The sequence below is a fragment of the Musca autumnalis genome, unplaced genomic scaffold (assembly GCF_047663935.1).
Source record: "Musca autumnalis isolate F117 unplaced genomic scaffold, ASM4766393v1 scaffold_5, whole genome shotgun sequence".
NCBI classification, from domain to species: domain Eukaryota; kingdom Metazoa; phylum Arthropoda; class Insecta; order Diptera; family Muscidae; genus Musca; species Musca autumnalis.
Genome location: NW_027412088.1, coordinates 204,958,524 through 204,980,400, shown reverse-complemented (window position 1 = coordinate 204,980,400; position 21,877 = coordinate 204,958,524). Strand labels below are relative to the sequence as shown.

The following is a 21,877-nucleotide window of genomic DNA, read 5'->3' as shown; positions in this document are numbered from 1 at the left end:
AATCCAGTCCCAGGTTGCGGTTCCTCTGTATCCAGACTCAAGAATTCTGCAACCTGGACTAGTTGCGTCCATAAGGAATCAGACAGCTAAACAAATGCAGTGTATCGTGTGGTCCCAATCCACATGCTGGGCATGTGTTGGGTATCGAGGCGTCAATTCGGGCTGCAATATGAATTCAGGCTGGGCTAAAACCACTAGTGTGTAAACGACTCTTAATTAAACCATGATTCACACCAAACGAGTTTGAAAGTTTTCTAAATCGAGCCAAAAATTATTAGAGTCTACTACAATATTATCAGCCGGTTTCTGTATATCGAAACGAAAATGTGTGCGAATGAAACACGCCCAAACTTTGGTTTTCGAAATATTTTTATCTTTGCTTTTGCTTCAAAACAAAAAAATCAAATTTGAAAAGCACACAAAATTTGGGCGTGTTTCATTCGCATACATGTTCGTTTCGACATACAGAAACAGGCTGTATATTTTTAATTTATATTCATTAATTTTGATAACTGAAATAAAAAAATTCCTGCATGTCGCACAATTTTCCGTTTCCATACTTTTTTAAAAAAATTGTATGTGGACCTCATTTTTGACAGTTCGTTCTTTTGCTATTTTTACCACTAAAGGCCTCGGCACATACGGTCCGTTGATTGTCGCGTTACAACAACCACATGAAAACTTAAAGGACAAACTTGGCATCACTTGCACATTTTTCGTGAGGAACGTGTGTGCCGAGGATTTAATACAATTGTGTATTTATAAACGGAATTGTGTATACATGTCGGAATACCGACATATGGTTTGCTGGGTATCAACAGCTGTTTCGATTACCCAAGGCGAATTTATATAAGGTAAATGCATTTACAAAAACAACATTATTGTTATTGAAAATTTATGGTCTGTTCCAAGGCGAATTTAACAAGGTGATCCAATAGTTGACGTTAGGTTGTAGTCTTCATTTGCTGTCATTTTTTTTTTTTGCGCGAAATATCCACAAAAGTTAGAAGAAAACGTTAAAATATTGTTCGCGAAGCTTAAACAAAGATGTTGTACACAAATATTTTTTATAGAAGCGAAATATTTGTTATTTATTTTTGATTAAAAATATGTTTTGACAGCAAATGAAGACATTAGTTGGTATTATTGTTTCACCATGGTCTGTTCCTTTACTTCTGAAAATGGTAAAACCGGCAAAAGTATCAAAAGTTGCAAATTGTTCCAATATGAATTGTATGGTGGTGGAAGAAAAGGAACGCTTTTCGAGTAAAAAGTGGTAAAACCTAAAGATTCTTGAACGTAAAGGAACAGAGCTTTAATGCCAAAGAAAATATTGAATAATAGGGTCGTTCTAAAAATTTTCTCAGGAAAAACATGAAAATCCTCTAAAATATAACAAATTTGAGTCAAAATGTAAATACGTATAAAGCAATCAGAACTGTCATAGGTCATTTTTATTACACGTTTATGATGAAAAGAATTATTTTATGGTAGCAAATTTGAAGTTTCAAATTTCATGAGTAATGCTTGGTTTACATTTACGAAATCCACTCGATTTCAACTGCCAATTCCATTGCATAAACGTCAAATGAAATCCTATGGATTTCAGATGAGTTTTCATTTGAAGTATACGCAAAGATATTGACAGTTAAAATCGAGTGGATTTTGTAAATGTAAACAAAGCATAAGACCCTATTACATTTTAAAAACCAAAGCTCCAAAGCTCCTTTACATGCAAGAATCTTCAAGTTTTACCACTTGTTACTCGTTCCTTTACTTCTGACGCCATACAATTCATATGGAAGCAGTTTACAACTTTTACTAATATTGTCGGTTTAACCTTTTTAAAAAGTAAAGGAACAGACCCCAAATATACAAAAAAGTAAAAACACAGCTGATTGTCACTTCTACCTTCTATAAATAGCGGTGTTCCTTTACTTACCTGAGGTTACCATTTTAACCATTTGTTACCATTTTTAACCCGCAAAGCGTTCCTTAACCCCGAAAAGTGGCAAAACTGGAAGCAACTTTTAAGAGAGTGAGAGGAGAGAGAGCGAAAATGGCTTTCTCTTCTACCACAGGCTACCAGCAAAATTTCTGCAGGTAGAAAATGGCAGAACTGATTTTTCGACTTTTTTTGACGATTATTTCACAAATTCCTTTACTTTTGTGGTAAAAATGTTCATGAGAGAGCAATTTTGAACAATTTTGACACTTTTCTCTTTTACCACTCTTACCATTAAACAAGTAAAGGAACAAAGCTAATGTGTCTTGCAACTACCATTCGATTTGTGTGACCTTTTTTTTTATTCCTACGCATTTTAAATCTGTGGCAACCCTTGATACTTAAGCAGAAGAAGATTACGACAAAAAAGTTTATTTTGCATATGATATTTATTCTCGAACTTTATGTCATATAATACTAAAAAGGATCCTTGTAAAGCAAACGCTTGCAGAATACAAGCCTGTTTGAAAGGTAATATACAATTTGTTTATTACAATGCTATTATGTAACATACCGGAATTTTTTTCTGATTTGCAGATAACAATTTCCAAGAAGAAAAGTGCAAGGAGGTATTGGAACAAATGCGAATTTGTTGTCAGAAGTGGCACAAGAAATCAGTGTGTTGTTCTGGCATTGATTTAAACCGTTCATATTTATCCGAGGAGGAAGTACAGGAGCCTAAGAATACAAAGTAGTTGTCAACAATCTTTAGAGGTGAGTACTTTTATTTTTTGGCTTTCTTCTATTTGAATGCCGGCGAATAAGTTGCTGGAGTGTTTGTAAGGAAACAGTAGAGATTGAAAGATTCCAGAGTAAATGGATAAGGACGGACAGGAATAAACTTATTCATTTACATATCCATTTTCTTGACTTGAGTTCAATCTACAGACTCCGCTCAGAGCTTTTGAAATGTTTACAACTGTTCAACTGAATAATTCAATTGCCCGAGCTTTGTGTATTTAATTTAAACATATGATATACTCCCCGTTCTAGACGGGATTCTATAATAGGGGAGATTTTAAAGAAAAGCTAAGCTCATCTTTAGGCTTATGAGGATTTCGAATCCATTATAGTGATAAATATAAAAAATTATATAAAAATATTCATATATGTACATATGTATAATTTTAAACGACGAATTAACATTCATATTTTCTTTTCAGAAAATAATGCAAACGCCACCATACAAACCGCCAAAAGAATTGCAAGATATTCTCAATCAACAAGCCACGCAAAGAAAACGTACCGCTCAGTTGCCAAAACGTAACTGGATTCAAAGAAATCCACGTGCCTTTCAATTGACATTCATAACTGGTTCATTACTGATATTATTTTCACGCCCACTCTACGACATCTTTTCCGAACCATCATTACCGTCAGCAGCTGACTCCATTGTAATTGAAAGACGCCACAAGTAATGGAATCGGTGCGTAAGGCAAAACAACGTTTACGCAACTATCCACTGCTATTGGGAAAATGTGCCGAGTCGGCAACAGTTTATGCAGCTTGTGTATCGAGAGATTTAAATGTTCAACACAAATCGTGTGACAAGGAGTTTCAATTATTTAAAGATTGTTTGAAACAAGCAACCAAAGAAATGAAAACAAAATTATAAATTATAAAAAAGAAAATTTTGCAAGTTTTAAACCAACAAAAAGGGGATCAATCAAATCAATTTTTTCCATAATTGAGCTTAGTCATCACAATAGAGATGGGAGGTGGAATGGAGATTTATCACAAAATTAAGCAGCGTTTACTAACCATAACATTCCGTTCACATATCATAATATCAATACTAATACGCATTGGCCTTATTATCTACGGCCAATTTCATGATAAACATGCGGAAGTGCCGTACACGGATATAGACTACAATGTTGTCACCGATGGAGCCAGGCAAATGCTGAGGGGTAACAGCCCCTTTCGACGCCACACTTACCGCTACAGTCCAATATTGGCCTTTATGCAAATACCCAATGTGGTGGTGTATCATGAAATGGGTAAATTCATCTATTCATGCTTTGACATTCTAGTGGCTTTACTGATTTACGTTATAGTACGCAATGAATTGCAATCACAATGCAATAAGGCTGTGAAATATCTATTGACGAAGTATGGAAGAGCATCACAATTTTCTTCCAAACTTAATTATGGTGACTCTGATTCGCGCAATAGTCCAGAGAAAATTGCCAAAGCATCTGCCTGCTTTTGGTTATACAATCCGCTGACCGCTGTCATTTCAACGCGTGGAAATGGTGATAGTTTTTCCAGTTTCTTTGTTATTTTTACTTTATATTTGATCATCAAATCGGATGACTGTAGCAATAGTACTAAAAAGCGTAATTGGTTAATATTTGTAGCCGGTTTGATACATGGTTTTGCCATACACTTACGTTTGTATCCTTTGTTATTTAGTTTAGCCTATTTTTTGACATTATCCAGTAGATTAGTGAAATCGTTGAAAGACTTTTTAAAGGTAGTTTTATTTCCCAATGTCCAACAGTTAATCTTAATAAGTGGCACGTTGTTGAGTCTTGTCGTAGTAACGGGTCTCTTCTACAGACTCTATGGCTGGCAATATATTTATGAAGCTTATCTATATCACTTTGTGCGCAAGGATATACGCCACAATTTCTCCTTATATTTCCTAATGCAGTATTTGGGTAGCGCTGATCAGGGTGGAGCAGGTGGATTGCAAAAGCTCCTAACTGTGGCACCACAAATAATTCTAATCTTATATTTAAGTATTGGTTTTGGTCAGTTTCGTCAAACTTTACCTTTCTGTATATTTGCAGTTGCTTATAGCATGGTCACCTTTAATACAGTGGTCACCTCGCAATACTTTATTTGGTATTTGGCATTGTTGCCTCTGTGCATTAACAATTTCCAGTCTATGTCATTAAGGCAATGTTGTGGTTATTTTGGAATATGGTTATTGTTTCAGGGTTTGTGGTTATTACCCGCCTATTTATTAGAATTTAAATCTTGGAATACATTCTATTGGATTGGCACCCAGGGTGTGTTATTTTTTGTTGTAAATAATTTTATATTGGCGCGTTTAATAGAGAACTATAGCTTTACACCATTTAAAATAAATCTAAAGAAGCTTTTCTAAATACCCCAAAAAGGAGAATGGGACATTAAGGGATAGTTATATTACAAGGAAGATGTAGCATTTAAATCTTTACCATAGAATAAAATATCTAAACACTTTAATATGTATTATATTTCTTCCCGTTTTTTATAATGAAATAATAAAAGTAGAAATCATAAAAGCAATAAAAAACATCACACCAATAATAAGTTTTTACGAAAAGTTCTAAACAAATTTGCATTTGCATTTTTTGCTTTTTTCCCTAAAAACATCTCATTCTGAAATTCATTTACAGTTTGTGGGGAACAAAAAAAATTGATTTTGGTCACTTAGGAAGAGAAAGATTTCAGTTGAGACAACTTTTCTGTAGAAAAAAAAAAAAAAAAAACAAATAAATTGGTAGTTTTTTTATGTCTTTTACATAGTAAAGTTCATCAGTGAGGCTTTTTCTAAAAAATGTTAATCGGTGAGACTTTTTTATAGAAAATGTTAATCATTAATAATTCTTTTATAGAAAAAGTTCATCAGTGAGGCTTTTTTTATAGAAAAAGATCATCAGTGAAGCTTTTTCTATAGAAAAAGGTCATCAGTGAAGCTTTTTCTATAGAAAAAGTTCATCAGTGAAGCTCTTTCTATAGAAAAAGTTCATAAGTGAAGCGTTTTCTACAGAAAAAGTTCATCAACGAAGCGTTTTCTACAGAAAAAGTTCATCATTGAAGATTTTTCTATAGAAAAAGGTCATCGGTGAAGCTTTTTCTAAAAAATTTTAATCGGTTAGACTTTTTTATAGAAAATGTTAATCATTGAAATTTTTTCTATAGAAAAAAGTTCATCAGTGAGGCTTTTCCTAGAGAAAAAGGTCACCGGTGAAGCTTTTTCTATAGAAAAAGGTCATCAGTGAACCTTTTTCTATAGAAAAAGTTAGTCAGTGTAGCTTTTTCTATAAAAAAATTTCATCGGTGAAGCTTTTTCTCTAGAAAAAGTTCATCAGTGTAGCTTTTTCTCTAGAAAAAGTTCATTAGTGAAGTTTTTTCTATAGAAAAAGTCCATCAGTGAAGCTTTTTCTATAGAAAAAGTCCATCAGTGAAGCTTTTTCTATAGAAAAAGTCCATCAGTGAAGCTTTTTCTATAGAAAAAGTCCATCAGTGAAGCTTTTTCTATAGAAAAAGTCCATCAGTGAAGCTTTTTTATAGATAAAGTTCATCAACGAAGCATTTTCTATAGAAAAAGTTAATCAGTGAAGCTTTTTCTATAGAAAAGGGTCATCAGTGAAGCTTTTTCTATACAAAAATGTCATGAGTGATTCTTTTTCTATAGAAAAAGGTCACCGTTGAAGCTTTTTCTATACGAAAAGGTCATCAGTGAAGCTTTTTCTATAGAAAAAGGTCATCAGTGAAGCTTTTTCAATAGAAAAAGGTCATCAGTGAAGCTTTTTCAATAGAAAAAGGTCATCAGTCAAGCTTTTTCTATATAAAAAGTTCATCAGTGAAGCTTTTTCTATAGAAAAAGGTCACCAGTGAAGCTTTTTCTATAGAAAAAGATCATCAGTGAAGCTTTTTCTATAGAAAAAGATCATCAGTGAAGCTTTTTATATAGAAAAAGGTCATCAGTGAAGCTTTTTATATAGAAAAAGGTCATCAGTGAAGCTTTTTCTATAGAAAAAGGTCGTCAGTGAAACTTTTTCTATAGAAAAAGATCATCAGTGAAGCATTTTCTATAAAAAAGATCATCAGTGAAGCTTTTCTATAGAAAAAGGTCATCAGTGAAGCTTTTTCTATAGCAAAAGGTCGTCAGTCAAGCTTTTTCTATAGAAAAAGGTCATCAGTCAAGCTTTTTCTATAGAAAAAGTTCATCAGTGAAGCTTTTTCTATAGAAAAAGGTCACCAGTGAAGCTTTTTCTATAGAAAAAGGTCATCAGTGAAGCTTTTTCTATAGAAAAAGGTCATCAGTGAAGCTTTTTCTATAGAAAAAGGTCATCAGTGAAGCTTTTTCTATAGAAAAAGGTCGTCAGTGAAACTTTTTCTATAGAAAAAGATCATCAGTGAAGCATTTTCTATAAAAAAGATCATCAGTGAAGCTTTTTCTATAGAAAAAGGTCATCAGTGAAGCTTTTTCTATAGAAAAAGGTCATTAGTGAAGCTTTTTCTATAGAAAAAGGTCATCAGTGAAGCTTTTTCTATAGAAAAAGGTCATCAGTGAAGCTTTTTCTATAGAAAAAGGTCATCAGTGAAGCTTTTTCTATAGAAAAAGGTCATCAGTGAAGCTTTTTCTATAGAAAAAGGTCATCAGTGAAGCTTTTTCTATAGAAAAAGGTCATCAGTGAAGCTTTTTCTATAGAAAAAGGTCGTCAGTGAAACTTTTTCTATAGAAAAAGGTCGTCAGTGAAACTTTTTCTATAGAAAAAGATCATCAGTGAAGCATTTTCTATAAAAAAGATCATCAGTGAAGCTTTTTCTATAGAAAAAGGTCATCAGTGAAGCTTTTTCTATAGAAAAAGGTCATCAGTGAAGCTTTTTCTATAGAAAAAGGTCATCAGTGAAGCTTTTTTTATAGAAAAAGGTCATCAGTGAAGCTTTTTCTATAGAAAAAGGTCATCAGTGAAGCTTTTTCTATAGAAAAAGCTTTTTCTATAGAAAAAGTTCACGAGTGATTCTTATTATGTAGCAAATGGCCATCAGTGAAAATTTTTCTGTAGAAAAATTGATATTTTTTTCTATTCCGGAAAAACAAACTTTGGTTTTCAATTACTAATCTATGGAGCAAATCATTTGCAAATAAATAATCATTAAAGCATAAATAAACACACAAACCTCCGTATTGTATTTGTGTTTTGGCAGATTTTCTTAAATTATCTTTGAGGTAAAAAGCATACTTTATTTTTTGTTTTTTTTTTCGAAAAGAGAAAGATATGACTACGGGACTCTCAAATAAGTGAATAGTATATAAATGGACCGGTTCTCATATTTATTTCATTTCACGTTCATAAAGAGCATAGAGGGAATATATAGGAATAAACTACAGTAGCTTCCGATTATGGTAGAACAAAATTGAAATTATAAATAAATACAGGTCAACTAATTCAGGTATGAAAAGTAATGAAAATAAACAATATATCGTCACAATATATAATTAAATGGGCCGACAACGTTCTGCAGACAAGTTATGGATCTAAAATTGCAGCAGAAGGTTAAGTTCAGCCAGATGAAGAAGTTTTAGTCGGATCATCACTCAAAAATATAGATTTTTAGACCTCAACAACCTTGTCTGGCGCCCTGTAGGGTATTTACAAAATGTTTGCAGCTCGGCGAGATACATTGCTAGATATACTGTAAATGCAATGACACACTGAAATCATATGGAAAATGTCCTGCATTTCTATGTCATTTAAGCAGACATCACTGTAAAGTAGAGAATATTGAGTGAATGCATCAGCTGCTCTGTTCCTATCTGTATCTTGTAGTTTCATTTCATGTTTTCTCTTTATATTCATTTTTTGATTACGTTTTCAGTTGCCTTTATGTTTCCTATCATAACATCACCATTCCTCCCACCGAAAAATTAAAAACAATTTCTGTCTGTTTTTGTTTTGGTAATATAAGGAAGAACAAAAAAAAAAAAACATGAATATTGTTGATCAATTTCTTCGTAACAATTATATTTTGGCCATTTGTGAAGATGCAATTTGCAAGAAATCCTTTACCCTAAATTTATCACATTTTAAAATGTCTGAAGTACCGGATTTGGTTGAAAAATGTGAAATCTTGTTAAAGTTATTTTTGAATCGCAATCACTTGACCAGGGTATGTTGTCACACTCGCTTCGCAGTTCTGTGTAACGAAATTTGAAATCAACAAAAATTCTATTTAGATACCATCATTTATCTGCAAATTTACAAGCCTACAAATATTGACATTGGATTACAATCAACTAAATGAATTTCCGCTGGAGTTGTGCCAACTGATTAGCCTAAAATCGTTAAATATTAGTTGTAATTCTATAGCCAAACTGCCGCGTGAAATTTGCCAATTAACGCAATTGGAAACGTTTTGGTGCAACAATACGGGCCTATTGGAATTGCCCGAGGAGTTGGGTAACTGTGATCGTCTTGAGACATTGGGCGCAAGAGGAAATTTACTACAGACACTACCGGTCACAATTTGCCGCCTAAAAAGACTGCGTTGGTTGACTTTGGAAAATAATCGCCTCACAACAATACCCGATTCGTGGGGAGAACTACAAAATTTAATACATTTCAATTTAAAATCTAATCTTTTAACGCACATACCGAAATGTTTAGAGCATCTAAAGAAACTGCAATATGTGTTTCTCAACTGTAATTGTATAACCACATATACATCAGAGGAATTGTTAAAATCGCTGACGCACATACGTATGCTTAATATCTGTGATAATCCTGTGTGTGATGTTCCATCACTACAGGAAAAATTAAAGGTATGAAGTTGTTTGAAGTGACATGTAGTGAGCAATAATTTAACATACTTCCCATGGCTCTTAGGAACATGGTAATATATTGTGTGACAGTAACCAACACGATGGGCTAACCAATGACGAACTGGCAAATGAAGACAATGTGGAGGATGCCGAGGATGAAGAATATCAATCAGATTGGGAAAACTCCGTAGAAACCAGCGACTTGGATTCCACAGACTCAAGTAGCGTAGAAACTAATTTAGAGGTAAATTGCTAAACTCCTTACCTGTCTTCAAGCTTAATAAAATATTTTTTCCTCATTTCAGGACATTTCAATTCTTATACCAGAGTTATCGCGCTATATAACAAATTTTAATTAAATAACGTAACGTTGCCAATTGTGCGGGATGTTGTTTTAAAACGGTTTATTTCATCAATGCATCGAACAGGGGTCTATAACAAATTAAAGTAACCATGAAAATTTTAAAGCAAATATTGCTGTAGTATAATAGAGTACATAAATAAATGTAAATGTGTCACAAAAGAAGTTCCAAACTTTATGTAGACATTTTCTTCATGAGATCCTCATCTTGCATGGACATGGCGGTCAATTTTTTACCAATTTTCTCATGGATATCTAAATACTTGGCCACACAGCGATCAATGCAGACCATTTCTCCCTTACCTATAAGCAACAACATAGAACAATTACCTTTTTTTGTTGTTTATAATCAAACATGTTAAGTTTACATACCCAATTCCGCTTCTCCATAGCGTGGTGGTATACATTTCTTGTGACAAGCATTTGTCATGCGATTATATAAATCCGACATCATTTCGATTTCCATTTCTTGCATCATTTGCAATTTAGCCTGTTCGGCGGGACTCAAGTTCATTTGTGGCATAGCCATTTTAATCTAGCACGTGCTTGTTTTTTTCTTGTTTTGCAGAAAGAAAAAAGAAAATTATTTGTAAGTTGGTGAGTGGGTCACTTGTCTGGTGTCTTGGTGTCTAAGCGTTAAAACGTCTTGTTCCAACTGATTCGTATTCTCCAAGATTAGCTTTTTTCATGCGATCACGTATTTGCATATCCTCGTAACGACGCTTTTCCACTGATTCCTTGGACAGCACAAAAGAATAGACGCCAACAGCAGTTAAAATAGTCCTGTTTATTGAAAACAATGTGAGATATTAGTTTAAATGTTTTTAATCAATTTCACATAAAACAGTAGAAAACACCTTACCAACCAATTGCAATTCTTCCAAAATTACCCAAAGACATCCCGTTCAATTTGCGACCTATCAGAGTGAACAAAATGTCAGCTGTTATGACATAACCACAAGAGGGTTGCCAGTATTATTAGTATTATTGTTATATTTTGATAGGTGTGTTCCAGGTTTGAATTTTTTTTAATTGCTAAGGGGTAGTTTACACTATATGTAAATGTCATATGACATGAAATTTTCCATCATTATATAGTCGCTAATATGTGCAATATTGGGGATTTTCCTTACGCCATTTACTTTGTGCGTCCACACCAGCAAAAATGTAATAAAATTACGTCTCCACATTGCCTGCGTGGGTAGATACGGAATGTTTTTATTTCGTGTCATATGACATTTACATATAGTGTAAACTACCCCTAAGACATAACCAGCCCCATCATGAATGAAAATTCCGTGCGGAATTTCTCTCTTTTCCCTTCTTTGCTATCACAAACAAAAAATCCGCAAGGAAAAAATTCCGATGGACAAGAAGTAGGTATCCAGCCCAATCATGAATATTCTTGCGGAATACAACTCTCGCGGAATAGATTTTTCTCGAGAGAACATTCCTCCTATCATGAATAATGTGAGAAAAATAATCATTGAATTTGGCAGCACTGAAGGGTCTTTTTCATACCTTGTGTGCCCTAATTGTTGTGAAAAAAAGAGTACATTTTAAGTGTTTGTGTTTTTAGACAAAATCAACATTCAGAAGATGTTAATAATTATGAAAAACATCAGATGTGATTGGAAATTTCTAAGAAGACGGTGCAATTGACTCCATTGTGCTATGGAACTGCCACTATCATGAATGTGTTAGAAAGGAGTGTTTTTAATTAAATAATGGCAAAAATTGAAAAAAATCGAATTCTGAAATAAAAATAATTGAAAATATGCTTTTATCCAGTGTTTTTTCAATAATTGTTGTGCAACAATTTTCTATGTCCAAAATTCTTTCATCCCATCGTTGATCGGTACAAAAAGTTCAGAGTGACTGAGTTTGCAAAGTGATGTTATTTTGTAAAATTTGTTCAATTTTTAATAAATTTCCAACCACAAGTAAAAGATTTTAGTATAAAATCCCAACAAAAGTGTTGATTTTGCATGTTTTGTACAAAGTTTGTGGGAAATACTAAGATTTTTTGTAAACTCCCTTCAGTTTTGCAAGGGAGATTTTTTTGGAGGAAAACACATGTTTGGGGGCGTTCATGATACCTACTTTTTCTCCATCGGAATTTTTTTTCCGTGCGGCTTTTTTGTTTGTGATAGCAAAGAAGGGAAAAGAGAGAATTTCCGCACGGAATTTTCATTCATGATTGGGCTGATCATGAACGTTCTCAAACATGTGGTTTCCTCCAAAAAAATCCCTTGCAAAACTGAAGGGAGTTTACAAAAATTCTTAGTATTTCCCACAAAATAAACACTTTTGTTGGGATGTTAAACTAAAATTTTTTACTTGTGGTTGGAAATTTATTAAAAATTGAAAAAAATGTTACAAAATAACATCACTTTGCAAACTTACAGCCAGTTTCCGTATGTCGAAAGAAGAATGTGTGCGAAAGAAACACGTCCAAACACTTGGGTGCTTTTCAAATTTGTCTTTTGTTTTGAAGCAAAAGCAAAGGTAAAATTATTTCGAAAACTAAAGTTTGGCGTGTTTCATTCGCACACATTCTTCTATCGACATACAGAAACTGGCTGTTAGTCACTCTCCACTTTGTACCGATCAACGAAGGGATGAGAGAATTTTGAACATGCAAAATTGTTGCACAACAATTATTGAAAAAAAAAAAACCACTGGATAAATGCATACATGGTATAAGTAAAGAGGTAGATTTAAATGAAAAAAATCTATAGAACCCTTGTTTTTCTTGAATTCCTAGAACTTCAAAATAAAAGCAGCAAGTGGGTTTGTTTACAATGTATTTATTAAGTATTTTATAAAAAACGCGAAAAATGAATGAAGAGTTAAGTTTTCTCCACATAATCGAGTTGTGAATATGATAAACTGATTGTTTCAATGCAAATCTCACCAATTTCTTCCATACAAATGGTCTAAAAACAATTTTAAAAATCATTGAATTCGATTGTTTTTAAAATTGTTTGGCATAATATTCAAACACCACACACACATACACAGTTTGTTTATATTGTTTTGAAGTTTTAGGCATACTCGAATGAAAAAATTTAAATTGACATAAAGCTTTGGCTAACCTTTCTTATTAAACCATGAATGCATATTTTCAATTATTTTTATTTCAGAATTCAAATTTTTTCAACTTTTGCCATTATTTAATTAAAAATACTCGTTTCTAACACATTCATGATATGGCGGTTCCATAGATGGAGTCAATTGCACTATCTTCTTAGAAATTTCCAATCACATATGATGTTTTTCATAATTAGTAACATCTTCTGAATTTCTTTGTTGTATAAAAGTGTAATTTATTTGATTAAATTTGTTGATTTTGTCTTTAGGTGTGTACCATGGTACAATTAGAAAGGTAGATGCATTTGCTACAACAAAGCAACTTTTTTGTAATGTAAACTGTCAAAATTTTCGCCAAATGATCTCTTGCATGGTACAACATCGGCGAATTGCTACAACAAAGCAACTTTTTTTGTAATGTAAACGGTCAAAAATTTTGCCAAATGGTTTCTTGTTGTCTCTTTTTATCGCTTGTGTTTGTACAGTGAAGTGAACACATGCTATCTCTTACTTACCGAATCATATGGTTTTTTGCATGGTACAATAAGAAAGGTAGATGCATCGGCGAATTGCTACAACAAAGCAACTTTTTTTGTAATGTAAACTGTCAAAATTTTCGCCAAATGGTCTCTTGTTGTCTCTTTTTATCGCTTGTGTTTGTCTATAAAGTGTAGACATGCTATCTCTTACTTACCGAATCATATGGTTTTTTGTTTTGATTTTTCATGGCGAATTCATAGTTTTTTGACGTTTTAGATTCGATCAGCTGGGCTGAGGCATCTACCTTTCTAATTGTACCATTGTTTCTACCTAAATAATTGTACCATGCTCAGACAGTTCACAGTTCTGTGAATTTTGCTCTCTCAAACCAGAAAAATTGCAGAAAGTTATCGAACAGCATTTTGCAAAAACTTGCAAGAAAGTCAGCTGTTTCTAAAAATGTATGAAATTTGTTTTTCTTTCTTTTAAAATGTTAAACCAAACGGAACAAAAACATAAATTTTAAAATTGCAGTTTACTTATTTAATGTTTAAATACTATACACAACGCTTTAGATTCAGTAAAAATTTGTACGAATTTGTACAAATTGTTGGGTTATCGTACAGACCATTTTCTCTTTGTTTTCACAACAATTAGGGCACACAAGGTATGAAAAAGACCCTTCAGTGGTGCCATGGTTTAATAAGAAAGGTTAGCCAAAGCTTTATGTCAATTTAAATTTTTTCATTCGAGTATGCCTAAAACTTCAAAACAATATAAACAAACTGTGTATGTGTGTGTGGTGTTTGAATATTATGCCAAACAATTTTAAAAACAATCGAATTCAATGATTTTTAAAATTGTTTTTAGACCATTTGTATGGAAGAAATTGGTGAGATTTGCATTGAAACAATCAGTTTATCATATTCACAACTCGATTATGTGGAGAAAACTTAACTCTTCATTCATTTTTCGCGTTTTTTATAAAATACTTAATAAATACATTGTAAACAAACCCACTTGCTGCTTTTATTTTGAAGTTTTAGGAATTCAAGAAAAACAAGGGTTCTATAGATTTTTTTCATTTAAATCTACCTCTTTACTTATACCATGAGTGGTGCCAAATTTAATGATTTTTTTCTCACATTAGCTGTGTTCCAGAACTAAAAAGTTTTTACAATTTTTACGACTTTTACAAATTTTACTCGAAAAAGCGTTCCCGTACACAAAAAAGTTGTAAAATGTTAATTTCTCTTTAAACAAAAATGGCTCAGAATGACGCTCTCTTTAAAAACTTTTTACTCGACAAATTTGAGCGTGTAAAAAATAGTAACATGGATGCCGGCGTCTGATTGGCTGGTATGCCGACTTTGACATTTGTTCCAGCTTTTTTGACGTTTTTTCTATTTTTGCGTTCGCGAACTTTTTGAAAAAACTTTTGTGTGACAACAATTTTTCTCTCTTTCTCTCTTGTACGAGTTTTACTATTAAAAAGTGGAGGGCCACCGTGGTGCAATGGTTAGCACGTCCGCCTTGCACTCAGAAGGTCTGCGGTTCGAATCCCAGGCCAAGCAACATCAAATTTTCAACGGTGGCAAAATTCCCCCTCAGTAATGCTGGCGACATTTCCTGAGTATTTAAGCCATGAAAAACTTCTCTACAAGTGGTGTCGTAAGACACGCCGTTCGGACTCGGCAATAAAAAGTAGGTCCCATATCATTGAGCCAATATGAATCGGCGTGCACTCATTGATATGAGAGAAGTCTCCCTTGTCCCTTCAGGGATGTTGTGGAAACATATGTATGTATGTATTAAAAAGTACGGGAACAAAGCTTTTATTCATGATAGGAAGAATGTTCTCCCGAGAAAAATCTATTCCGCGAGAGTTGTACTTCCCAAGAATATTCATGATTGGGCTGAATTAGGAGTTTACACAAGACAATTTGTCTTGGAATACAATCCTGAATTACTAACACATACATTTGTCGTCTGTCTAATTTAAATTTTTTATTTCTATTTTATTTCCTTTTATTTTGCTTCGACAGTGTGCGTTATTTCCTTTCGCCTTGTCAAATCAGCAGTTTGACAGATTTTCCACTTTTCACACCACGAAATTTGTCGAGCAGAAAGTAGTAAAAGAGAAAGCCATTTTGGCATGCTCCTCTTACATTTGCTTCAAGTTATACTACTTTTTGGGGTTAAGGAACGCTTTCTGAGTTAAAAATGGGACATAAGTTGAATGTTTGGACTGGATTCGGATCGGTCATAAAAATTTCGATTTAAAAGAAAATTTTGTTCGCGTTAGCCAAGATTTGTTCATGACCATAGGAGAAAGTTTTAAATTTACGAACAAATTTCAATTTAAACAAAACTTATGTAAAAACCAAGGGAGTTTTTTGACTTTCGGAGCCTATATCTCTGAAAGTATGGATTTCCTGATATCCCTACCAGTGGTAAAAATTTCAGTCCAAACATTCAACTTGCTCCAAAAATGGCAAATCTTAAAGAAACTTTAACGTAAAGGAACAAGGCTATAGTTATCATAACAAAATTATTAATTTTTAAAAAATGCTTTTTATTATTTCTATAAATTATAACAATTTTATATATAAAAATCAAACAAAATATTAAATACAAATACAATTCCTTAACAATATATAGGTATATATAAATGGGAATGCATAAATTATGTTTAAAACAAACAGGATAATACTTTTACATTACATTAAGCAATACTAAACAGAAAAAACAACAAAGTGAACTAAATGAGAAACCAATTTTGTTGGAGGGTAATTAGAGATCAGGTAAATAATGGAAAATATGTTAGTTGTTGTTTTTAGAATATTTTAAAGCTTATTATCAAATGAGATTCAAAGTTATTAACTAGGCGGTATGGAAAAGGCCCTTTGACCACGACCATGATCTGGTTTCGAGCCAAACCAACTCATTTTCCAATTTAACGTATCATGCAACAGTTTTTCTTCTTCTTTTGTTAATTTAAGTAAAGTGGCTACAGCTCTTATCAAATGGCGGGCTTCAACCTGTCAATGGATGTTAAGATTAGAACTCAATAGAATTGTTATTGGTTTGTGGTGTGGGATATGTACCTCTCGGCTGGTGAGAAACTTGACTATAACATGTTTTAAATATTTGAAATTGACTTCATCCATTACAACACTGCCTGGTGTGGCGTCTAAGGAAACGCAATTTTGACAACGAGGATGATGATTGTCAGTAATCGACAATTTTGTTTCCTTACGGCTATCAGTTGTTGTTGTTGACTCCTCACTGGCACCCACAACTTTGGCGGATGAAAACTCCTTTTGCAATGTTTTTTTCAGATCGTTTATTCGCTGGTTTAGAACTTTTATGGTCTAAAAAAAGAATGCTTATTATTAAGTGGAAATAAATTAGTCCCTTATTATGTACCTTGTTCTTTTCAATTATATCCCGTTGCATTTCATCCAATTCCTTTAGTTTCTTGTCACTCGAAGAGAGTTTATTTTGCAACTCCTGTATGCTTTGTTCCTTGGATTTAAGTTGTGACTCCAAAGTCTTGTTTTGTTCATGTATATCATTGGCTTCATCTCTTTCCTGTCTCAGTTCTTTTTTCAACAGTTCTTCGCTTTGGGAAATTTCGGCATTTTTCAATAAAGCTGTTAGTTTCTCCTCCTTTTCCGTGTCCAACAACATTTGGGTCTCTGATATTTGTGTTTGTAAATCATTAATTTGTTGTCTTAACGATTGGGTAACATTTGCTGAATTGGCTGCATATTCGCCAAAACGTTCATCAGCTGCCTCCAGTCTGTTTTGTAACTCTTTATTTTGTAATTCTAGTGATTCCTAGATATATTTTAATAAATAGGTGTATGCAGTGATTTAAATAGTAACGATTAGAGTAACGAAGCTTTTTAAAGACCAAAAATTGTTTTCATTAAAATAATAAAACATTTTTATTAAATAAAAACAATACTTAAATAAATAAAAACAAAAATTTTCAATATATGCAAACATAAAGCATAAAAAACAATGTCTTTGGATGTTGTTTTTTGGGGTGGGTAAAGTTAAAAACTAATTTCGAAAAGCGTGCCAGTTGTGTACTATTTTGCTGTTTGTTTTGGTGTTAGTCACATATCATCCCAGGATAATTCATCACATTGTGGTGACATACTTACAACTTTATTGCGCTCAAATAATACTTGTTGCTCATTTTCTTCACGACATTCCTTTAAGGCGGCATTCAGTTCATCAATCTCCTCCTCCAGTAATTTTATCTGCAAAATAATTTCAATAATTTTTATGGCGAAAAATTAAAAGAATATTAAAATATGTATATATCCACCTTATCATCCCTCTGCTTTATTTCCTCTGTACTTTTAAGTAACTCAAATTCCAAATGCTTAACCCTTTCGATGAGGTCATCTTTTTGTTTTTGGATTTTGCGTTTTTCGGTGGTTTCTTCGGCGACTTGTTTGGACAAACGGCTAACTTGCGTTTCAAGTGCCAGATTTTGACCCATCCATGAGCTTTTTATATCGGACAATTGTAAATGGGCTTCTTCGAGACGTTGTTCCAAATGTTTGCGTTCTTGTATTAGGGTTTGTAGTTTTTCATCTGAGCCTAAGGAGCCCAAAGCCTCTAGGCGAGTCTGTTCCACAATTTGTAGACGCATTTTCAAGTGTCTGTTTTCTTCTTCAATGGCAGCTAAGGTGATGGTCAAGTTATTTTTCTCCTGTTGTGAGGAATGAATTAACTGTTGTAATTCATCCTGCAAAGAAAAATAAGAAAGGTTACAAATCGTGTGTATTTTTTATGTTTCACTAGCATACCCACCTTGATTTCTTCCAGCTGAGGTTCACAGTGTTTTAGTCTTTCCAATTCTGATGTTAAATTCTCTACTTGTGTTTGGTGTTGCCGCATTGCATTGAGACGATCCACAGCCTCCTGTTCTCTAAATGAAAGTAAATTACGCAGCTTTTCTATTTCGTTCTGTTGCATGTTCTGGATCTTTTCCTGTTCTTCACAATAAATATCCTTTTGGGTTTGAGCAACTTTAACCGTTTCCAATAGGATTTCATTTGTCTTCTCAACCCTTAGTTTTTCTTCCTGTAATTGTTGTAGGCGTGTTTGATAGTTCGTAATTTCTTGACGCAAAGCCGAAATTTGTTCATTCTTTAAAACATAAATAAGATTATAAAGAGATAATCGAGATAATCACTAGTCCACGATACATTTCTAGAAGAACTCACCTGTGTTTCGTCATTGTTGGAAGTTATACTTATAGAAGAGGAGACACGACTTTTCAAACGATTATTGTTATTGTTAGAAGCATTAGAATGAATCATCGAACGCTGATGTGGCGCTATGCCAGAATTTACCTCGGAGCCTGTTTCCTCCTTTATTTTGTTTTTTAATGAAGCAAACATTTTGTCGTCGCTTATAGATTTGATTTTGTTGGTAAAAGAATTGCACAAATTTTACACCACCACAACAACAAAAGTTCTTATGCCATGGTGAGGATTTGATAAAAATAGACTAGAAATTGCTATAACTATTTCAAATACTGTATTTTAATGGAATGTACAGCCAATTTTCTACGTTCTTTTCGGCATGGTTTCCTAATTTTCTTATCAGAACTTTATGTAAATTAATTTTTTCTTTATTTATCAAAATAGGTGTTTACACGCAGCAAGGGATTGGTAACTCGACTGTCGACTAATCGATGTTTTCTTTAAAAAGTCTATTATAAACGAATTCGACTTTTTAGGCAAAAATCGAAAAGTCCGCTAATACGAGCGAAAACACAATCAACGTTTGAGTAAAGCCGAAAACAAATTTAAGTAAAGCTGAAAACACATCCAACGTTTGGGTAAAGTGTCGTTTTGAGCGTTTTTACACTATTCGGCATGATGCCGAAAAATTCAAATTCATTTGAAATATATCCCGGCAAACATATCAACGCTGAACTTTGCTGTCGGCGTCGGCCTGTTGTTGTTGTTGTTTTTTCTCAACACCCAACACAAAACTTTACTCAAACGTTGAATGTGTTTTCAGCTTAAAGTTTTGCGTCATTTCTGGCGGAAGAATAAAGTTGAAAATACATCCAACCTTTGAGTAAAGTTTTGTGTCATTTCTGGTAGAAGAATAAAAGACAAAGTACTGCCATGTTTAGATTTTTGTTTATTTTTTACCATAAATGACGCAAAACTTTACTCAAACGTTGTATGTGTTTTCGACTTAAATTTTGCATCATTTCTGGTAAGAGAATAATTCAAACTTGGCTGCACTTTGTCTTTTAAGTCGAAAACATATCCAAAGTTTCAGTAATGTTGGGCGTCATTTCCGATAAAAGAATAAAAGAGCAGGCGTAAGAAAAGTCGAAAATCGTTGATTGTGTTTACGGCTTTCTAGCATGGTTTAATAATGCTTAGTTTACATTTGGCGTCGTTTCGTGATTTCGAAGGCGTTTCGTGATTTCGCGTGGAATCAAGCAAAATTTATCATGATTTCGCATATAAAAATGAAATCATCTCATTTCGTGATTTCAGCGAAATCAACATCGAAATCACAGTACACATGATATACAACCCTGTTTTTGCCTAAAAAAGTAGTACCAAAAGTTGCAACACTTTTCACGTATCACAATAAACAAGGTAGATGGTCAATTGCTGCAACAAAAAATTTTAGTATCAAAATTCGTAAACAATGTGAAAAAATATTAAATTACTTTGTTGCAATGCTATTTTTCATTGTGTTCCCGTACTTTTTTAATGGTAATGTTAGAAAATAGAGCGAATTGTCAAAAATACAAATTTCTTAAAAAATACGGGAACGGAAAAATAATGGAAATTGCAAAAACTTCAGCATAAATGTCAAAATAAACGTATCAGCTATCATATTAGATGCCAATGAACATGCTTGCTGCTAGTTTCTACTATGCAAAAATTGTATGGCAGAAAACAGGAGAAGAGGGTGTTATTCGGCGCTTTTTTGTTTAAAGAGAAGTGCAAGTCTTGCTAGATTTCGGAGTACGGGAACCCATTTTTAACACTAAACGGGAAAACTACTGCAAGTACTAATATTGTGCAACGATGCCTCAACGATAAAATCATGTTTTATTTTTTCATTTGTTAGTACTATACACAATTAATACGATATATACATAGATAATTTTCCCAAATAAAGTTGTAAAGTTCTATATTGTCGTATAGTTTTTGATTATTTATTCAATTTACAACAACTTGTGTTGAAAATTCATGTTCGATCAGCTGCCCATATGCATCTACCTTGATCATTGTGATATGTTTGAAATCAACAAAAATTATTTTTAAACACCGGGGTGTATTTCAGGATTTCGTGAAATCCAGTGGATTTTGGAGCGCAAGTGTAAACTTGGCATAAGAAAGGTTAGCCAAAGCTTTATGTCAATTTAAATTTTTTCATTCGAGTCAAGGCATATTTATACAAGGTAGAAGTGACAATCAGCTGTATTCTTACTTTGTTTGTAAATTTAGTTTTCAAAATGTAATAGGGTCTACTCATGAAATTTGAAACTTCGAAATTTGCTAAAATAAAATGCTTCTTTTCACAGTAAACGTGTAATAACAATGACCTACGACAGTTCTGAATACTGAATAATTACATTTTGATTAAATATTGTTCAATTTTAGAGGATTTTCAAAATGTATTTATGTTTCTCCTGAACAAATTTTTGTGAACGACCCTATTATTCAATATTTATCTTTGACAATTAATTTTCAATAACAACAATGTTGTTTTTGTAAATTTGTTAGTTGTTGTAATTCATGCATTTACCTTATATGAATATGCCTTGATTCGAGTATTCCTAAAACTTCAAAACAATATACACAAACTGTGTATGTGTGTGTGGTGTTTGAATAATAGCCCTGTTCTTTTACGTTCAAGAATCTTCAAGTTTTACAACTTTTTACTCGAAAAGCGTTCCTTTACTTCAGACACAATACAATTCATATGGGAGCAGTTTTCAACTTTTACTACTTTTGCCGGTTTTACCATTTTCAGAAGTAAAGGAACAGACCAAATATGTCAAACAATTTTAAAAACAATCGAATTCAATGATTTTTAAAATTATTTTTGGTACATTTGTATGGAAATAATTCATCAGGTTATCATTGAAACAAACATTTTATCATATCCACAACTTGATTATGCGGAGAAACATTGGTCCTTCATTCATTTTTCGCGATTTTTATAAAATGCTCAAAATTGGTGTTGTAAACAAACCCACTTTTTTTTTTGTACTTCATACAACTATCGTCAAGTCTGTTGGTGTTAACACACAAACCCACTTGTTGCTTAATTTTGAGGTTTTAGGAATTCAGGAAAACAAGGGTTCTATAGATTTTTTCAT

At 33.0% G+C, this 21,877-nt stretch overlaps 8 protein-coding genes across 9 annotated transcripts; 5 read left to right on the top strand and 3 right to left on the bottom strand.

The window, feature by feature from the left end:
• The first annotated feature begins 2,326 nt into the window (after positions 1–2,326).
• LOC141404784 (cx9C motif-containing protein 4) lies at positions 2,327–5,333 on the top strand. The gene is made up of 3 exons (XM_073988502.1): positions 2,327–2,476; positions 2,543–2,719; positions 3,169–5,333. The coding sequence occupies exons 1-2, from the start codon at positions 2,410–2,412 to the stop codon at positions 2,698–2,700; spliced, it is 225 nt and encodes a 74-aa protein (XP_073844603.1). The 5' UTR covers positions 2,327–2,409; the 3' UTR covers positions 2,701–2,719; positions 3,169–5,333.
• LOC141404783 (uncharacterized) lies at positions 3,175–5,333 on the top strand. The gene has a single exon (XM_073988501.1). The coding sequence runs from the start codon at positions 3,175–3,177 to the stop codon at positions 3,421–3,423; it is 249 nt and encodes an 82-aa protein (XP_073844602.1). The 3' UTR covers positions 3,424–5,333.
• Positions 3,423–5,333, top strand: LOC141404785 (uncharacterized). The gene has a single exon (XM_073988503.1). The coding sequence runs from the start codon at positions 3,423–3,425 to the stop codon at positions 3,618–3,620; it is 198 nt and encodes a 65-aa protein (XP_073844604.1). The 3' UTR covers positions 3,621–5,333.
• Positions 3,717–5,333, top strand: PIG-M (Phosphatidylinositol glycan anchor biosynthesis class M). Its single transcript, XM_073988496.1, has one exon. The coding sequence runs from the start codon at positions 3,717–3,719 to the stop codon at positions 5,118–5,120; it is 1,404 nt and encodes a 467-aa protein (XP_073844597.1). The 3' UTR covers positions 5,121–5,333.
• Positions 5,334–6,267: 934 nt separating this feature from the next.
• On the top strand, positions 6,268–10,077 carry LOC141404781 (uncharacterized). 2 transcript variants are annotated; one of them, XM_073988498.1, is made up of 5 exons: positions 6,268–7,658; positions 7,739–8,899; positions 8,967–9,551; positions 9,616–9,795; positions 9,857–10,077. In XM_073988498.1, exons 2-5 carry the CDS (start codon positions 8,720–8,722, stop codon positions 9,908–9,910), a joined length of 999 nt encoding a protein of 332 aa, XP_073844599.1. In that variant the 5' UTR covers positions 6,268–7,658; positions 7,739–8,719; the 3' UTR covers positions 9,911–10,077. The 2 variants fall into 2 exon arrangements, with proteins under 2 accessions (XP_073844599.1, XP_073844598.1); XM_073988497.1 differs by having other exon boundaries at positions 6,881–8,899.
• Tim10 (translocase of inner membrane 10) lies at positions 9,929–10,441 on the bottom strand. Its single transcript, XM_073988500.1, has 2 exons — positions 10,285–10,441; positions 9,929–10,215 (listed from the first exon to the last, which is right to left on the bottom strand). The coding sequence occupies exons 1-2, from the start codon at positions 10,439–10,441 to the stop codon at positions 10,088–10,090; spliced, it is 285 nt and encodes a 94-aa protein (XP_073844601.1). The 3' UTR covers positions 9,929–10,087.
• A 64-nt stretch (positions 10,442–10,505) lies between these two features.
• Positions 10,506–10,878, bottom strand: LOC141404786 (uncharacterized). The gene is made up of 2 exons (XM_073988504.1): positions 10,775–10,878; positions 10,506–10,695 (listed from the first exon to the last, which is right to left on the bottom strand). The coding sequence occupies exons 1-2, from the start codon at positions 10,810–10,812 to the stop codon at positions 10,542–10,544; spliced, it is 192 nt and encodes a 63-aa protein (XP_073844605.1). The 5' UTR covers positions 10,813–10,878; the 3' UTR covers positions 10,506–10,541.
• A 5,164-nt stretch (positions 10,879–16,042) lies between these two features.
• Golgin97 (Golgin 97) lies at positions 16,043–19,202 on the bottom strand. Its single transcript, XM_073990287.1, has 7 exons — positions 18,735–19,202; positions 18,319–18,657; positions 17,828–18,253; positions 17,661–17,759; positions 16,915–17,328; positions 16,593–16,859; positions 16,043–16,526 (listed from the first exon to the last, which is right to left on the bottom strand). The coding sequence occupies exons 1-7, from the start codon at positions 18,909–18,911 to the stop codon at positions 16,365–16,367; spliced, it is 1,884 nt and encodes a 627-aa protein (XP_073846388.1). The 5' UTR covers positions 18,912–19,202; the 3' UTR covers positions 16,043–16,364.
• Between the last annotated feature and the right edge of the window lie 2,675 nt (positions 19,203–21,877).

Bases quoted from the DNA above. Each gene is read 5' to 3' on its own strand.
- LOC141404784 (XM_073988502.1), top strand. From the start codon at position 2,410: ATGTCATATAATACTAAAAAGGATCCTTGTAAAGCAAACGCTTGCAGA. The intron at 2,477-2,542 runs GTAATATACAAT...TCTGATTTGCAG, and splicing joins AATACAAGCCTGTTTGAAAG to ATAACAATTTCCAAGAAGAA.
- LOC141404783 (XM_073988501.1), top strand. From the start codon at position 3,175: ATGCAAACGCCACCATACAAACCGCCAAAAGAATTGCAAGATATTCTC.
- LOC141404785 (XM_073988503.1), top strand. From the start codon at position 3,423: ATGGAATCGGTGCGTAAGGCAAAACAACGTTTACGCAACTATCCACTG.
- PIG-M (XM_073988496.1), top strand. From the start codon at position 3,717: ATGGGAGGTGGAATGGAGATTTATCACAAAATTAAGCAGCGTTTACTA.
- LOC141404781 (XM_073988498.1), top strand. From the start codon at position 8,720: ATGAATATTGTTGATCAATTTCTTCGTAACAATTATATTTTGGCCATT. The intron at 8,900-8,966 runs GTATGTTGTCAC...AATTCTATTTAG, and splicing joins ATCGCAATCACTTGACCAGG to ATACCATCATTTATCTGCAA. The intron at 9,796-9,856 runs GTAAATTGCTAA...TCCTCATTTCAG, and splicing joins GCGTAGAAACTAATTTAGAG to GACATTTCAATTCTTATACC.
- Tim10 (XM_073988500.1), bottom strand. From the start codon at position 10,441: ATGGCTATGCCACAAATGAACTTGAGTCCCGCCGAACAGGCTAAATTG. The intron at 10,216-10,284 runs GTATGTAAACTT...TGTTGCTTATAG, and splicing joins CTATGGAGAAGCGGAATTGG to GTAAGGGAGAAATGGTCTGC.
- LOC141404786 (XM_073988504.1), bottom strand. From the start codon at position 10,812: ATGTCTTTGGGTAATTTTGGAAGAATTGCAATTGGTTG. The intron at 10,696-10,774 runs GTAAGGTGTTTT...TTCAATAAACAG, and splicing joins GGAAGAATTGCAATTGGTTG to GACTATTTTAACTGCTGTTG.
- Golgin97 (XM_073990287.1), bottom strand. From the start codon at position 18,911: ATGTTTGCTTCATTAAAAAACAAAATAAAGGAGGAAACAGGCTCCGAG. The intron at 18,254-18,318 runs GTGGGTATGCTA...TTTTCTTTGCAG, and splicing joins CTCAGCTGGAAGAAATCAAG to GATGAATTACAACAGTTAAT. The intron at 16,860-16,914 runs GTACATAATAAG...TTCTTTTTTTAG, and splicing joins ATATAATTGAAAAGAACAAG to ACCATAAAAGTTCTAAACCA.